The following is a 14,346-nucleotide window of genomic DNA, read 5'->3' as shown; positions in this document are numbered from 1 at the left end:
AAATTTTTTAGAATTAACCTTTAAAATGTATACATGTAATCAGCTCTAAGCACTGGGCCTGTTTTAGTGCAGTGTGTAGTCCTTTGTGTAAAATCTTAAGCATAGCGATTTAGGAAGGGTCAGTTCTGAACTCAAACTTTACTAGAATAAACTGATTTTAATAAACTTTAATCAATTAAAAAAGGATTAATACAAATTAAATAATCACATTTTTATTAAATATGTTCTCCTGAAAGAATCAGCATGCTAAAATGAAATGTATATAAATTTTTCTGCCAACACTGCAAGATGGAAATTGGTCCGATTTATCAGAAAAGAAAGTGTTGTAATTCTGCATTTTATTTAAAGCTTTATCTGAATAGCTGAAAAAAATTATCAAACTTTATGTCTCCTCCCCACCTACAAAATCCCAATTTTAATACATATTTAATCCCCAAAAGTATTACGGAATTTCAGTAATTGACATAGGATTAAGATTTCAAGACCAAGCCTACAGAAATGCAAAATACTGTTATTACAATTTTAAAGTTATAGTCTGTGTACTTCACACCTGTTCTTCATTAAGCAGTGACGATATTTCAGAAAATAACGCTTTCATAAATGGAACATTAAATTTGGTATTGCACATTGATGGCCCATAAAATTCAGATATTTGCTTTAATACTTTCCCCTTCTAAGAAAGAGGAAATAACATAATTTTCTGCCAGAGATGGTCCATATGAAAACAAGAATTTAATAATTCTTCTCTCAATATTTACCTGAACATTATGTGCTTGTCATTGGGTATGTAATACTCTTTAATTTCTTTAGTAGAATACACATTATTTACAGCCTCACGAGAGAGAAATGGGAGTGGACTATGAGAACCAATGAGCCGGAGCCTCCATCTTCCACTTGCCACAGGTAGGTCACCAGTACGTGCTTCAGCCATAAATGTGTATCCTTTCTGAAAGAAGAAAACAAGTAATTTTCACTTGGAAATTACACTACTCAAAATGAACTCTATGACTACATGCAACACACTTTTTGTCCATGTTAGATAAGTAATGAGATGTCCTTCATAAGGCAACAGGACTATATAGTTCCTATAGTTCCTATAGAACTATATAGTTCAATTATAGTCTAACTTATGACGCATCTCATATTACAGGAATTTATATTTGGGAAAAATTTACATATAAGTCAAATCCAATCTCATCTAACTTCAAAGTTGACCTTATTTTTAAGGGCAGATACAATCAAACTCCTGAGGTCACCTTCTAATCGAATTATTTTATGATTCTAAGTTGTTTAATAAATTCTAATATAACAAATATTAATGATTTCTTACTCTTTTATTTAAACATATGCAGCACCCTAGTCTGAAAAGTCTTCTTATGACATAACTAAAGTTCAATAAAACATATTTATTCAATGTATTTTCTTGCTTTGTACATCATACTACCGTGCAAATAGCTCCCAGATAAAACACATCTACACATCTCCGGGTTCTGTAATATTACCATTCTTTTTCTTGTAAAATCATTAGCATTAGTATCAATCGAAGTCTTTTCATTTGGTACAAAATATTTTTCCCTCTTGATATCTGACCAAAACTATATGTGCTGGTGGTGGTGATAGTAGTAGTAGTAGTAGATGACATAGAGTTAATGACTGCATAAGCCAAGAACTTTCACTCCAAGCTCTGAGGCAATCACATCAAACTTCTGCTCTACTCTTGCTGGGAAACATCTGGCCTCTATGCCGGATGTAAGAACGATGTGTATTGTAAAGAGGTGATGTATTTGAAAACTGCACAACAATTTTGAGATTATAGATACTTTTAACTCCAAAGGTGACCACAGCTGAAGATAAGGAAACGAATATTTTGGCAATTCATGCACAAGACATTTAGCAAAAGCTAGCAGTCCTCATACATATGAAAGCAAAATTAGATAAAGATAAAATGTAAACATGACAATAACTGCATTCACTGACAAACCAGAGATTTAAAACTGTCCCTTTGTGCTGTAGCCACTGAGAAACTATGGGTGAATGCAATTTGCTGCATGGAAATTTAGAGATCAGATTCATTATGTCTTCAAATCTGAGGTTAAATTAATATTGTCCCTAATTCTAATAATGTCATTGCAAGTATAGCATTAAATGTCAGGATATTAATCTTATTTTTATGAAGATGTTGATTTACAGAAAAATATTTCTAGTATTAGAAAAATCAAATAAAAATTAATTAAAAATGCAACACAGTTAATAAGCCTGATGCAGATTTATCTGCTCTTTATGAATCCTGAGAAGAGTAATATGGGAAACCAGAGTATAATTTAAAAGGTTTCAAAAATTTATTTTGCATTTGAAAAAAGCAGGCAATATGAATGTGATTACTTCAAAGGCAGGGGCAGGAAAAAAGGATATAATGAGTGCGATGGCCAATTGCAATGTAACAGGGGAACTCAGGATTAAGTACTTCAGATTCTCCGAACTAGCCCTACCAACTTGCTATTTCAAACATTAAAATTTCATGTTCCACCCAAGAAATAGTCCAGGTGAAAATTCTTTGAAAGGTTTTCTCTCTTCACAGTCTTCTGCTAAATTTTAGTTGAAAGAAATTAGTATTTACCAGTAAAAAAACTTTGCTAAAAAATTCTTGTAATAAATAGGGTTGTGATTTCAGGACTATCCAATAATGCAGGGTTGTGACTTCAGGACTACTGAATATTTAGAATGAAAATAAAAGAAATGATTCATGATTCCAATTTGTGCAATTGTAACTGTAAGACACTTTACACTCTTTAATCACGACAAGGGAATAGCAACCATTCAAAGCTGTGATTCAGGAGAACTCACTTATTTAAATATCTGTTTAAGCATATAGTTAAAGTCCTCCCTGTTCTTAACAAGTACACTTGGAAACCAAGAGGATTTTAGCCAAATATTCAAGTGCTTTCTGACACCATGGTGCACATGAGAAAAATACTTTCTGTTTTATACCTATTTATAATGATAAGATTATGCAATCTTAATGTTCACTATAAATATGCAGAAAATCTACTTAAGATCTGGTATCTCGTAGGAACACACAGTAATCATCAGTCAGTAAAATACATAAATAAATCTGGAAAACCCCATCAGATTTATGTCTCTCTTAAAAACCTTTGAGAGGTTTCATTACCTACTAAGATATCTTGTTACAATTAACAATCTCTAGAATCAGAAAGGGTTGTTTTCTAATATACCACCTAAACTAACTTTCTCGTAAAGTAAGATGATTTCCTTATGTCCTTCTATGACTAGTCAAGAAAATAACCGATCAGTGTCCTTGCTCATATAGGCTTCTATTTTCTAGACTAAATATGGCATTAATGATGATTTCTTAATCTCTTATCTTTGTTGGTCAGCTGAAGCTTGTGGAATGTTTATCTCTATCCTTTCCTACAATCTGTTCAAAAGACTTTTGAATAATAGATTAGAATTAAAAAAAAAAGAAAAAAAAAACAAAACCAACTGTATCCAGCAGTAGAAAACATTACCATGGAAGAAGAAAATTTAATGCAAATAAATTCCAAACAATGCAAAGAAAGTAGCTAGTTTCTACCTAGACTGTAATGTCTGCAGAGACATTATTGCTTGTGTGCAGATTTTGTCCTCATTGTCAATCATTTAGAAATGAACTACAATATGTGCTGGAAGTGTCTGTGCAGCAGAATAACAATTATCTGTTGATAGGACTTCTTTTTAGCTCTGTTGTAAATTGCCGATTTGTAGTTTTGAAGCAGAACAGCTAACTAGTAGGTATACTATAAAGAAATAAAAAAAAAAAAAAGACAGGACTTTTTCTGTATTAATATTGACATTTAGGAATTCAGGCATACTGTATAATTTCTTGCTTGATGTATTACATCATTGACTATTTTTTACAAAATACTGTTAAAAAGAAAGGTAACAGATTAAAATAATCCCACTGTATTCTGTGTTTCATAATAATTGCATAATGTCTTGTCAAAACATCAGTAGGGCTTCCAATAGCTTTTGCACGTCCACTGAAACATTAAGGAGTCAGTTACAAATAGGAAGAAAAGAAGCTCAATTGTACAGTATAAGGTTATATTTTTACTGAGAAACTCAGTAGCAGTGATTAAGAAATGTGATAAGAAGAAGTAGGAAAATACAGCATGCCTACACAATTCTGTTTTAATACTTTTAAACCAAAATTACTCTTTAGTAACATTAACCACGTTTAATATTTTAAAATGTAAGTCACGAGTTTAGAAAATAATAACAAATTAGTCTGCTTTAAGAGAGGACTTCTTCATTAAGGAAGGACAGAAATAAAATAAAAAGGGCCATTTTTATTAGTTAATGACAGAATCACTGAGACTATTGTGCTGTACTCATGAAAAAAAAAAAGATTACCATGGAATGTACCAGGTGGGTTATCACCTAGCAAAACAAGCATTTTCAATATTAAAACCACTGCACTGCACAAAGTGTTGGTAAGATCTTACCTGGAATATTTTAGACATCTTTATTCAAGAAAGATATGTTAAATGGGAGGAGGTCTGAGAAAGAATTAGTAAAATCAAGGAAATGGAAAACCTGCCTTACAAGACAGAACTAGACAGTTGTATCCTGGTAAGCAGGACAAATGATGAGAAGAGATCTGAAATAAATCTGAAGTTGTGACTGTTCTTTCCACAATCCAATCACCTTACGGAAAAACAGTTAAGTAGTGTTCACCATTGAGATTTCTTTTTGCATCCTGCCGCTTGCCACTGTTGGATTCCAAACTGAATTTTCTTGACTGGTGGAATCCACATCCAATCTCTGAGGATCCCAAATTAGTTTTGAGAGCTTGAAGAGCTTGTCTGCAACCCTTCTTTTTGAAGCATATTCCTCCAGCAGTAGCAGTCCTTATCTGTCACATTCAGCTAATATTCACTATAAACACTAGATAAGGCAAGTTCATTCTACTGCAAAAACAAAGTCTGATGACATTGGAAGTTACAAAAGAAAGACAAGAAAACTACTCCTACAGTGTTAGACTGTAATGGACATCAATTCCTTGTTAATGACAGATGAGACTGAGAAGGCTAAACTGTGAACCTAAAAGGTCAACTGTGAACATATGATTAGAATAGTTAATATTAATGGTAATATTAAAGAGGTAAGAGGCAGGCCAGAATAGGAAAAGAGTAGTAAATTATTATCTAGATAAATTAAACTTTTGGATTAGTTAGGTCTGATGAACTTCTGAATTGTTTGAAGGGTAATTCAATAACAAGTTAAAACAATCACAAAACTTTTAAATTATGTTTGATAACTGATGGAGGACACGTAAGGTACTGGAAAACTACAGAACTGCAATGTTCTATTTTTTTTTTCAGATGGGCAAAGTTATCTAGGAAATTATCAGTCAACATAACTCCAATGGCTGAAAACATAATTAAATACCTAATAAAATGAACTCCTTGCAACTCTCTCTACATAGCAAAGAGACTGCAGAACCCAACTCCTATCAAACCAATCAAGCTTCCTTGTATAGGAAAGCACACTATGGGAATGAAGGATACCTGACACTGTCTCTCTGACCATTCTTCTAAACCTAAGGAAATGCTGCCATAATGAAGAAACTAGGGTCCTGGCTGCTGGACAATCACATCCAGAAAGCACATATTTATGGCTCCTTTTGGAAGAGTAGGATGCAGCCAGTGAGATTTCAAAGACCTAACCTGAACCTGATTCCATTCAATATTTTTATTAGTAATGTGGATGGTGGAATGGAGAACATATATGTTTAATTAGCTGATACCACAAAGAAGGATTGTAACTTTAGAGGAAGAGAAAAAAATAATTCAAGATTATTTTAAGCTAGGGAAATGGTCTGAAAAAATAGCATTACAATTGGTAGTGAAATACACTCTATTTAGTCAAGATTAATAAACTACAGGATTCAGTTCTTCAGGAAAGCACCGAAGGCTACAGAAGTACGAGTCAAAAATGGTGTTGCAAAATAGGGCAAACATCACAGTTGGCTATATAAGCAGAAGTAAAGCCCAGAAGACACGTAAACTAATTGGTCCTTACTCATCATTTGTATGGCCACAAGTTAATCCTTGGTGCAAAGTTTACTGTGCTCAGTGTTGTGCATGATAAACAAGAAAAACCCAACAGCAATTGGAAAGAGTCCAGAGGAGACAGTAATCAAGAGCGTAGAACACGTAACTTGCAAGGAAAGACTGAGCAAACTGTCTTCTTTAGCCTAAAGATGAAAAGGCAGGAGGAGGGGAAGCTGTGATAATTGTTTAATAATATAGGGGTTTTTTAGAAGCAATTTACAGTAATGCTTCTGAGGTAACATACAGGCTTTGAGGGGGGGCATATCTAAAGCTGTATCTGGCATCAATGCTGCAATTATCATTAGCACCTGAGGACGCATGTTAATTTAATTATTGTAAGCATGACATGTAAAGGCTATTTAAATGTCATTCTTAGTCTGGCCTCTGACTCTTGAAGGTTGTTCTGTCAGATAGATAGCATCAACTGCAACCATATTGCCATTGATCAGCCCAGCACAGAGAAGCTGGATAATAATCCTCCATTTAAAGATAGTAAAAAAATATCAAAGACATCAAGGCTTTGCCTTCACTGTTTAAGGTTAAGCACAGAAGCAGATTAGTGATAGACTGCTCAAACTTGCTAATAAATAAGGGGGCATTTCTAAGCAGAACATTATGACATAGCTGAAAATGTCCACAGAATATAGGCAAATGTTATTATTTTTAAAATTATACTTTTCATAACCAGTCTTTGGATTTACCTTATTTTTCACATAAACATGAGGTGTCACTTTGAAAAAGACATGTGGCATTTCCTCCAGTGTGTCATTATCAATGACGTGAAGTCTACAGGAAGGGATAGTGGTATACACCTTTGGCACTATAAGCATGTCTTCTGGAACAAGAAATATTTCTCTAGAAAAAAAAAGAAAAGTTCAAATTATATTAAAATTATTTTCACAAATAAAATTATTTGTGTAACATGAAGTTAAAGTATACATTAGAATTTAAGGAAAGTAGACATATGTAAAATTATGTTTTGAAAGCAGGTTAATGAAAAACCACAGTTTATTGATACTACTTCCCCATAAGAGTTATATAGGGCTGCACAAAACTCACCTAAAAACCACAAACCACACATTTGGTGGCTGATCAGCATATGTCACAGCATAGTCAGCGAAAGACATCTTACACCATTCATCTTCATAGCAAGGAAACTTTTCAATTGACTTACAGTTTCTTTTAAACATTTCTCTAGCAAGCAGAAAACAAGATAAATATTTAAATCTAATCACGAGGGCACATATATCTTGACTTTATGCTTATCATGAAGAACACTGCTTCATGCATGAGTATAAAACAATGATATAAAATGTGTTACTCATGTTTCTCTAGTAGCTGTTCACTCTCAAAAAATACTCAATCACGTAGGGATCAGCTCTTTTAGAGCTAATGGCCTGTAATGACCAATAATCACATACAAATATTTGTATCAGTCTATCCATGAGAACAACCGCTTCTAATAGCCCAAAATGTTACGTCTTCTACAAAATCTTACTTTTTTTTTTTTTTTAAATAAATCTCAGTTAGCATAACTTCCATTTCTTTATATTAAGCTGTCATCTTAAAGCTGTGGCATCATTAGGACATTAAAAAACCTTTTAAAACTTTTTGGAACAAGAAAGGAATAAAAGCAAAACCACATAAATTTAAAATGGGATTAAAGACATTCCTTTCACACAGGAAGGAGCCTAAGACTGTAAATTCAACAGTTATTTGTAAGGCAAACAAGCTCTCGAGTGTTATGAAGATCTGTAAGATTAGAGCGAACCTCACTAGCACCTAATTGACACCAGGAATTTTTATTTATTATATGCAGCATCAAAAATTAATGTTCCTCTGGACAAAGCAATGTGAAGACCAGCATAAAAAATTCACTGTTATGTGAAAAGGTAATTTGGTAAAGGCCAGAAGAAAGATAATAGCTCTCATTCCATCTTTTGTCTCCTTTCAGTGGTTTTCTCTGGAGACTACGAGTGAGAATATGCCTACATAGAGGTGAAGGGTATCTTTCTCCCCCCCCACTCCCTCTGTTTTGCATTATTCTTTAACTACCTGCTGTCTGCAGTAAGTAAACAATGTATCTTTTTTGCTAACTTTCAATTGCTCTACTTCAAAGTTTGGTTTATATGGCTTACATAAAGGGGGTAGCATAAGGGAACCTCACAACATCCTTTTTTGGTGATATGTGTCTTTTCTGTGTCAAATATGATCGTGTTCAAGTTGCTCAATGGCAAAAGTTTTATCCACAAAATCTGGACAATGCTATGCTGACGTTTTGTTATTCCTAGATAGTAACTGGAATTACAAAAACAATCTCCAAATTCATGGTTTTAGCAATGATAACAGTTGACCTTAACATTTGTGAGTCATAGAGTGGATGCAAATATTGCCAAAAGTAATTTAAAGCAGAACAGTTTGAGATCTTAGTCCATGAAGCTTTGCAAAGGTTCCTTTGACCACTGATAGACAGTGCACACACAGATAGAAAAAGCCCCTCAGAAACCTCAAGTTTTGAATTAATTGAAAATTATAGCAGGGACAAACATAGATAAGATTACCTGGGATGTCTAATGGGATACAGGTGGCAACCCTAGCACAATATGAAAGGTTTTAGGGCACTTTAAACTGGTGTTTGTGTTGTAAAATGCTACTGCTTCTGGCCTCCAGTTAGTCTGGGGTTAGAGAATGGGAAAACTTTTACCCTAATACAAAACTTTCAAAATTCCTGCATGTTACTTTATTGGTCAAGGTGCTAGCTTGTTATATTAAGTAAGTTTGTCAGTTATTAGTAAGTTTGTCAGCTGTTAAAAAAAAAATCAAACAAAATCACATTAGTATGATTTCAACACTCAAATGTATCCCCTGGGACAATGCCTAAGAATCAGTCCCATAAGTTTTAAAAGTCCGAATGTAGACTGAAAACCGCATCTGATCTTTGCTGATTTAGAGACACTGCAAATGTAAAACCAAGGTATAACATTTGGTACAGGTCTGTGGTTGCAAAGTCCTGACCCCATCGACATATGAATCTTTTACAAGATTAGAAACACTAAAAAGTGAAATAAAATTATACCCCACATGAGTGTTCCTCAAACTGCTGGTTATAAGGGGTGAGGATTTATACCCACAGCCAGTAATTATTGCCAGTTCTCACTCCTCACCCCTGGCAGAACAGATCCACTGCTAGGTCAGTTATGTGAACACTTACAGAAAGATTTTTGAAGGACTTGATGAAAATACATGATCCCCAAAGAGTGTCATGCTTGCAAATGACTTAAAGAACACTATTGAAATTAGAATAGCTATCTTTGCAAAGGCTGTAATTAAATACCGGGGAAACCATCTACCTAGAAATACATCTACTTTCCTTCAAGCAAGTACTACAAACAAATCCTTTGATGATACAAACTGTGGTATAATTAAATAGTATAGCTATCTTCTTTCTAATGTCAACTAGGATTCTTTAATGGATAGTATGAATCAACATGCTGTTTTAAATCAACTGGTTAGTTGTTTAACTAAGGAATCAGTATCAGATTTATACTTATGAACGGTATATAATATATATATTTTAATATCTTATATATTATATAAGATATTAAAAAAATAAATACAGGAGAAAGGTAATATTCTAGCTCAAGCTGTAGGAAAAAACCTGTAACACATAGCTAAAAATTAGATTTGATATAGTTTTACTCATGTAGGGTATATAGAATAAAGCATAGCCTATCTTCACTAAAAACATGTCATCCCTTCCAAGACAGTTTTGTAGTTTTAAAACTAGTAATGTTTTTACCATATTTATTTTGTGAACCAGCAATTTATGACAATTCTATGATAATGGCTGCAATAAAATAGTTAAATTTACTCCATGATTACCTTAACAGCATTACAGCACACTGTTCAAAATTTAATTCAATTGCACTCCACAATTTTTGCAAGGTTTCTTTGACGCTACTGTTTTCTTTAGTACCTGGAAATAATAAAATAAGTTAGGAAACATAACATCTAACTTTTGTATTGTTCCAAATATACACCTGCCAATTACTTGTGAAAAAAGCCACTTGCACAAGTAAATTGTCTTATGAATCGTTAATTTTTATTTGGAATTTTACAGAAGTTTTACTGAGCTGAAAACTAATTTCTCCTTTGACAGAGGAAATTCCCTTCATCATCACTTTTGTACTGTCAGCACTCCCGCAACTGCAAAAATGATGTGATCAATATTTTCTCTGATTTATAGTTTTTCCACTTTAACATGTTGTAGTGATACGAGGTGATCTCTGTCCTTGGAGAATACACTGTTTAGTCCCCAGCAGCTTTTATTTGCAGATACTACGAAGGGATAGGTATGTACCTACACAATCTGTGTAGTCAAAAAGAAAAGAATCCAGCAGCTCTAGTGGGTTACCCTACCCATGTTTGATACCTCTCGGATGACACGATATGTTGCCATATCAAAGTGTCTACTTCTATCCACAGAATACAGATGAAGACTAGGCAATTAGTTTAGACCTGTTGTCTTACTTTTCAAGACTAAAGTTTAGGTGAAATCTTTCTTTATTGCATAAGCAATTAGTGACAGAAATGGAGGGGGAAAACTGAAAAAAAGAGAGGGAGGAGTAATAACACTTTACTGAAATGACAAGTAAGAGAGAAAAAATTCTAGATAATGGGGGAAAGGAGGAGAACAACAGTATGACTGGGGGGGGAAGAGGGGAACAAAAAACAACACTGTAAAGCACTGTAAAGAAAACACCAGAATTAAAAGTAACCGAGTATTGATAAAACAGAGTAAGTTAAGAAAGACATTACAGACAATGGAAGAAAAGAGTTGGGATACTCACGTAGTGCTTAAATGACAAAAATATAAAATCTAAACTTCAAAACAACAGCTTCTAGGCTTTGGGATTTATAGGACTTAATAATACCTGTGAAAGTGTACAGAAATTCCTAATTTACATGGCACTTCACAAACAAAAATAGAAGGGCACGAGACTACTTAGTAGGAAAGCTTAAGCAAGACGGGCTACAGGTGATAGTCTGGGAGAGAGGCAGCACCCGATTTACTGATGAGGAGATGAAGGTACAAAAGATAGCTTGAAGAGACCATCTGATGCAGGTAAATACATCAGTGAAAACCTCAGCAATCATGGTAATTCAAGAAGGAGCTTCCAGCAGAATGGAGGTGACTTACTAAAAAGGGAACGTATATCTCACAATGGAGCAGTTTTCTTTGTCACGATCCTCAGGTATTCATATACTGTGAGGCTAGAAGGAATCATTGTGATCTAGCTTTCTGTGTAACAGTCCTGTTAACATATTAATTGCTATTTCATCATATATCAGTGACTACTAATCCTTTTTGAATTTGATTAGTATCTGTTTGATTTTGAAGTTTTCAGCAGTATAACGCAAATGTTGGTTTATTCCAATAAATACCTTACCCTTTTAAAAATAAATACCACTTTTTCTCATTTTAATGTGTCTTGATTCAACTCAAAATCTTTGAATAGCAGACTAAAGACCTTCTTGTTAACACCTTGGATCTCAGACTAAAGACTCTGTTGCCATCAAATTCCTTTTCTGATATGGGTACTTACAGATTGTAATGAAGCAATTCTTAAACTTCCCTTTCTTAAATTACAAACTAACAGCCTGCAAGTACAAGGCCCTTCTTTAATCTTGATCTTTACAACTCTACCCAGAATTTCTCAGTTGTTACTTATCTTTCTTCTTGGACTGTGGACACTGCACTTGGGCACAATATTCCAGCTGAGATAGCAGAATTGCTGAATAAGAAGCGTAACACAAGTTTTTAACAGCTATGTAAGAGTCCTCTATATAAATAAGAACGAGGGGTAGTATCAGCACAGCATCTCTTGAGCATAGTATGAGCCTTTAATGCTGTGTTCTGCTGATTATCCATTATGATACTTAGGCTCTTATATGGACTTTTCTTACCTTTCAAGAAAAAAAAAACCCACAATGTATTTAGCCCAGCTCTGAGCTAAATATACATTAATGTAAATTCTGGTTTAATACCCGTGAAAATCGAGGGGCGCGTGTCTTTCCTTTACTTTTTAGTACCATATGTGCTAACTGAGTGGTTGAGTGTTATTCTTAGATTCAACTATCATGTTCTATTGCATTTCAGTTCATTTTAATTAGATATCAATTAGTAACAAAATCTTTACAGTAAATATTTGAATAAGGTGAAGTATGAAACATTTTTTAAAAGGCATTTTTAAAGGACACACCCGGTTTTCTGCTGTTCAGTACTTTCCTAACATAGGTCCCTCTCCAGATGGCTTGAAGTTTAAGAGCTGCTGCTGCTTCTTCAGAAGTGGGAGATCGGTTCTGCCAGCTACTAAGGGAATTCTCACAATTCTCTGAAAGAAGGGGAGGAGAATGAGCAACATCAATAATGTGGGAAGTTCCGTAGCTGCTTGCAATGAAGTTAAAAACAGAACAAAACAAAACAAACCAGAAAAGGATGAGAGATATATTCCAGAAACAGAGTAGTTTCTGCATAAAACTTCCATTTATGACAAAAACATCACTCAAAGTTTTGCTATTTTCATGATAAAATTAGAAAAATATACAGTGTAATTACACAAAGTCAGAATGCAACTACTATGCTTATTCCAAATACCAAATCATTGAATTCTTATTTCTCTTTATGGACAGCTATTGCAGTGCATTTTTTAAAATCAAGTCTCCTAGTGTAATTCCAAAATATCCTTCCAAACATGAACAAACAGGATTCGATACGTTAAAGCCTGACTCCGAATACAGCTTGAGAGAGCTTCACAAGAGTTTAAGTGCTTCTGTCTCTCAATCTGATCATTTTACTAATAATTTAAACACCAACGTTGCTCAAAACATTGTATTCAATCTTCACTAAGGAGCCATGGAATAAGGGTAAGATCTATGACAGAGCAAGAGTTCCCATATCTGACTGTGACTTTCTGTTACAAAGGAGTTTTGGTCTAGCAGACAGGTTATTAATGAGCTCTTTGAAGGCATCCTTGCCTAGAATTAGAATCTTGGAAGCCATCAGCACCAGAGTTTAGGACAAAGGTGTGGGGAGCAGCACTACAAGGGGGCAGTGCCAGGGGGTCAGTTTTGAACTGCGCAGATAAAGAACCAGGGCAATGAGATGGCATGAGAGGAAGGAAACAGCGCTCCAGAAGGAAGTGCAGACAAACAAAAAGGAGGAGAAAAGAGAGAAATTTGCTTGAAAAATGCAGACAAAATTACAGACAAACCGACTAGCTTAAGCAGAGATATTGCTGTCATCAGCCAGGAGATCACACATTTCATTCTAATCTCTTTTATTGAACATTGTTAAATGTGACTGTTCCCTACCATCATTCCTCATTATTGTCTCATTTCCAAACCCCAGAAAGCCTCTTTAATACTTAGTGACTCTGAAAGGTTACAGAAGCTCATTTCAACAGACAACAGACTAGAACTCAGCAACATGAATGGCACAACCACTTTTATAAAACAGATGCATATAATCACAGAATAATATAGGCTGGAGGCGATCACTGAAGGTCATCTGGTCCAATCCCACATCCAAACCAGGATCAACTTCAAGCAGATTGCTCATGGTCTTGAGCAAATGTCCAGTCCACTGTTTAGTATCCCCAGGGATAGAGACTCCACAACCTTGCTGGGTAATTTCTTCCAATTTTTGACTAGTCTTATGGCGAAAAATGATTTCCTAATATCCAACTGGAATTTAACATATTCTAAGATATGTCCTGTCACTGTGCATCTCTGAGAAGGGTCTGGCTCTTATCTTCTCCCATTTATTCATCAGTGACCCATATTTCAAGATGAATTTGTCCCATCTGGAAGCTTGTCTATTTTATAATTAAATAATCCAGTGGCAAAACGCTTTTTGACCTCACTAATAATTGTTTTCAATGAAAGGAAATAGAGTTCTATTTTTAGCAGGTGTTTTAGCTCAGAATAACGGCCTCTGCTGCAGAGCTTACATTCCCCATATAAGGCAAAATAATGTATTACAAAGTAAATAAAAGCTGTATACTTTTTATATGAACACACAGTTACACAGACTGACCTAACAAGTAAGGAGACCCTAAAACTGAACCTGAATTAACAACACATAAAAATGTGACTACAGCTAATGTTACTCCTGGTTCATCTCAGCATCTCTTGTTCTTGTTGCTTCTGAATCAATAATCAAGTAATGGAC

The 14,346-nt window shown here is 34.4% G+C and overlaps 1 protein-coding gene across 1 annotated transcript in view; it reads right to left on the bottom strand.

Moving 5' to 3' along the window:
- ADGB (androglobin) overlaps positions 1 to 14,346 on the bottom strand; it is a 119,070-nt gene that overhangs the window by 26,563 nt on the left and 78,161 nt on the right. Inside the window, exons 22-26 of the mRNA XM_009895541.1 lie at positions 12,377 to 12,508; positions 9,996 to 10,089; positions 7,173 to 7,307; positions 6,815 to 6,968; positions 759 to 946 (exon numbers count right to left, since the gene is read on the bottom strand). Of these exons, the coding sequence (XP_009893843.1) occupies positions 759 to 946; positions 6,815 to 6,968; positions 7,173 to 7,307; positions 9,996 to 10,089; positions 12,377 to 12,508 (703 nt within the window). The remainder of the gene's footprint in view (positions 1 to 758; positions 947 to 6,814; positions 6,969 to 7,172; positions 7,308 to 9,995; positions 10,090 to 12,376; positions 12,509 to 14,346) is intronic.

This window comes from Charadrius vociferus, unplaced genomic scaffold, assembly GCF_000708025.1.
Source record: "Charadrius vociferus isolate BGI_N301 unplaced genomic scaffold, ASM70802v2 scaffold142, whole genome shotgun sequence".
Taxonomy (NCBI): Eukaryota; Metazoa; Chordata; class Aves; order Charadriiformes; family Charadriidae; genus Charadrius; species Charadrius vociferus.
The sequence above is the reverse complement of the archived record's forward strand: the minus strand, read 5'-3'. Positions and strand labels throughout refer to the sequence as shown.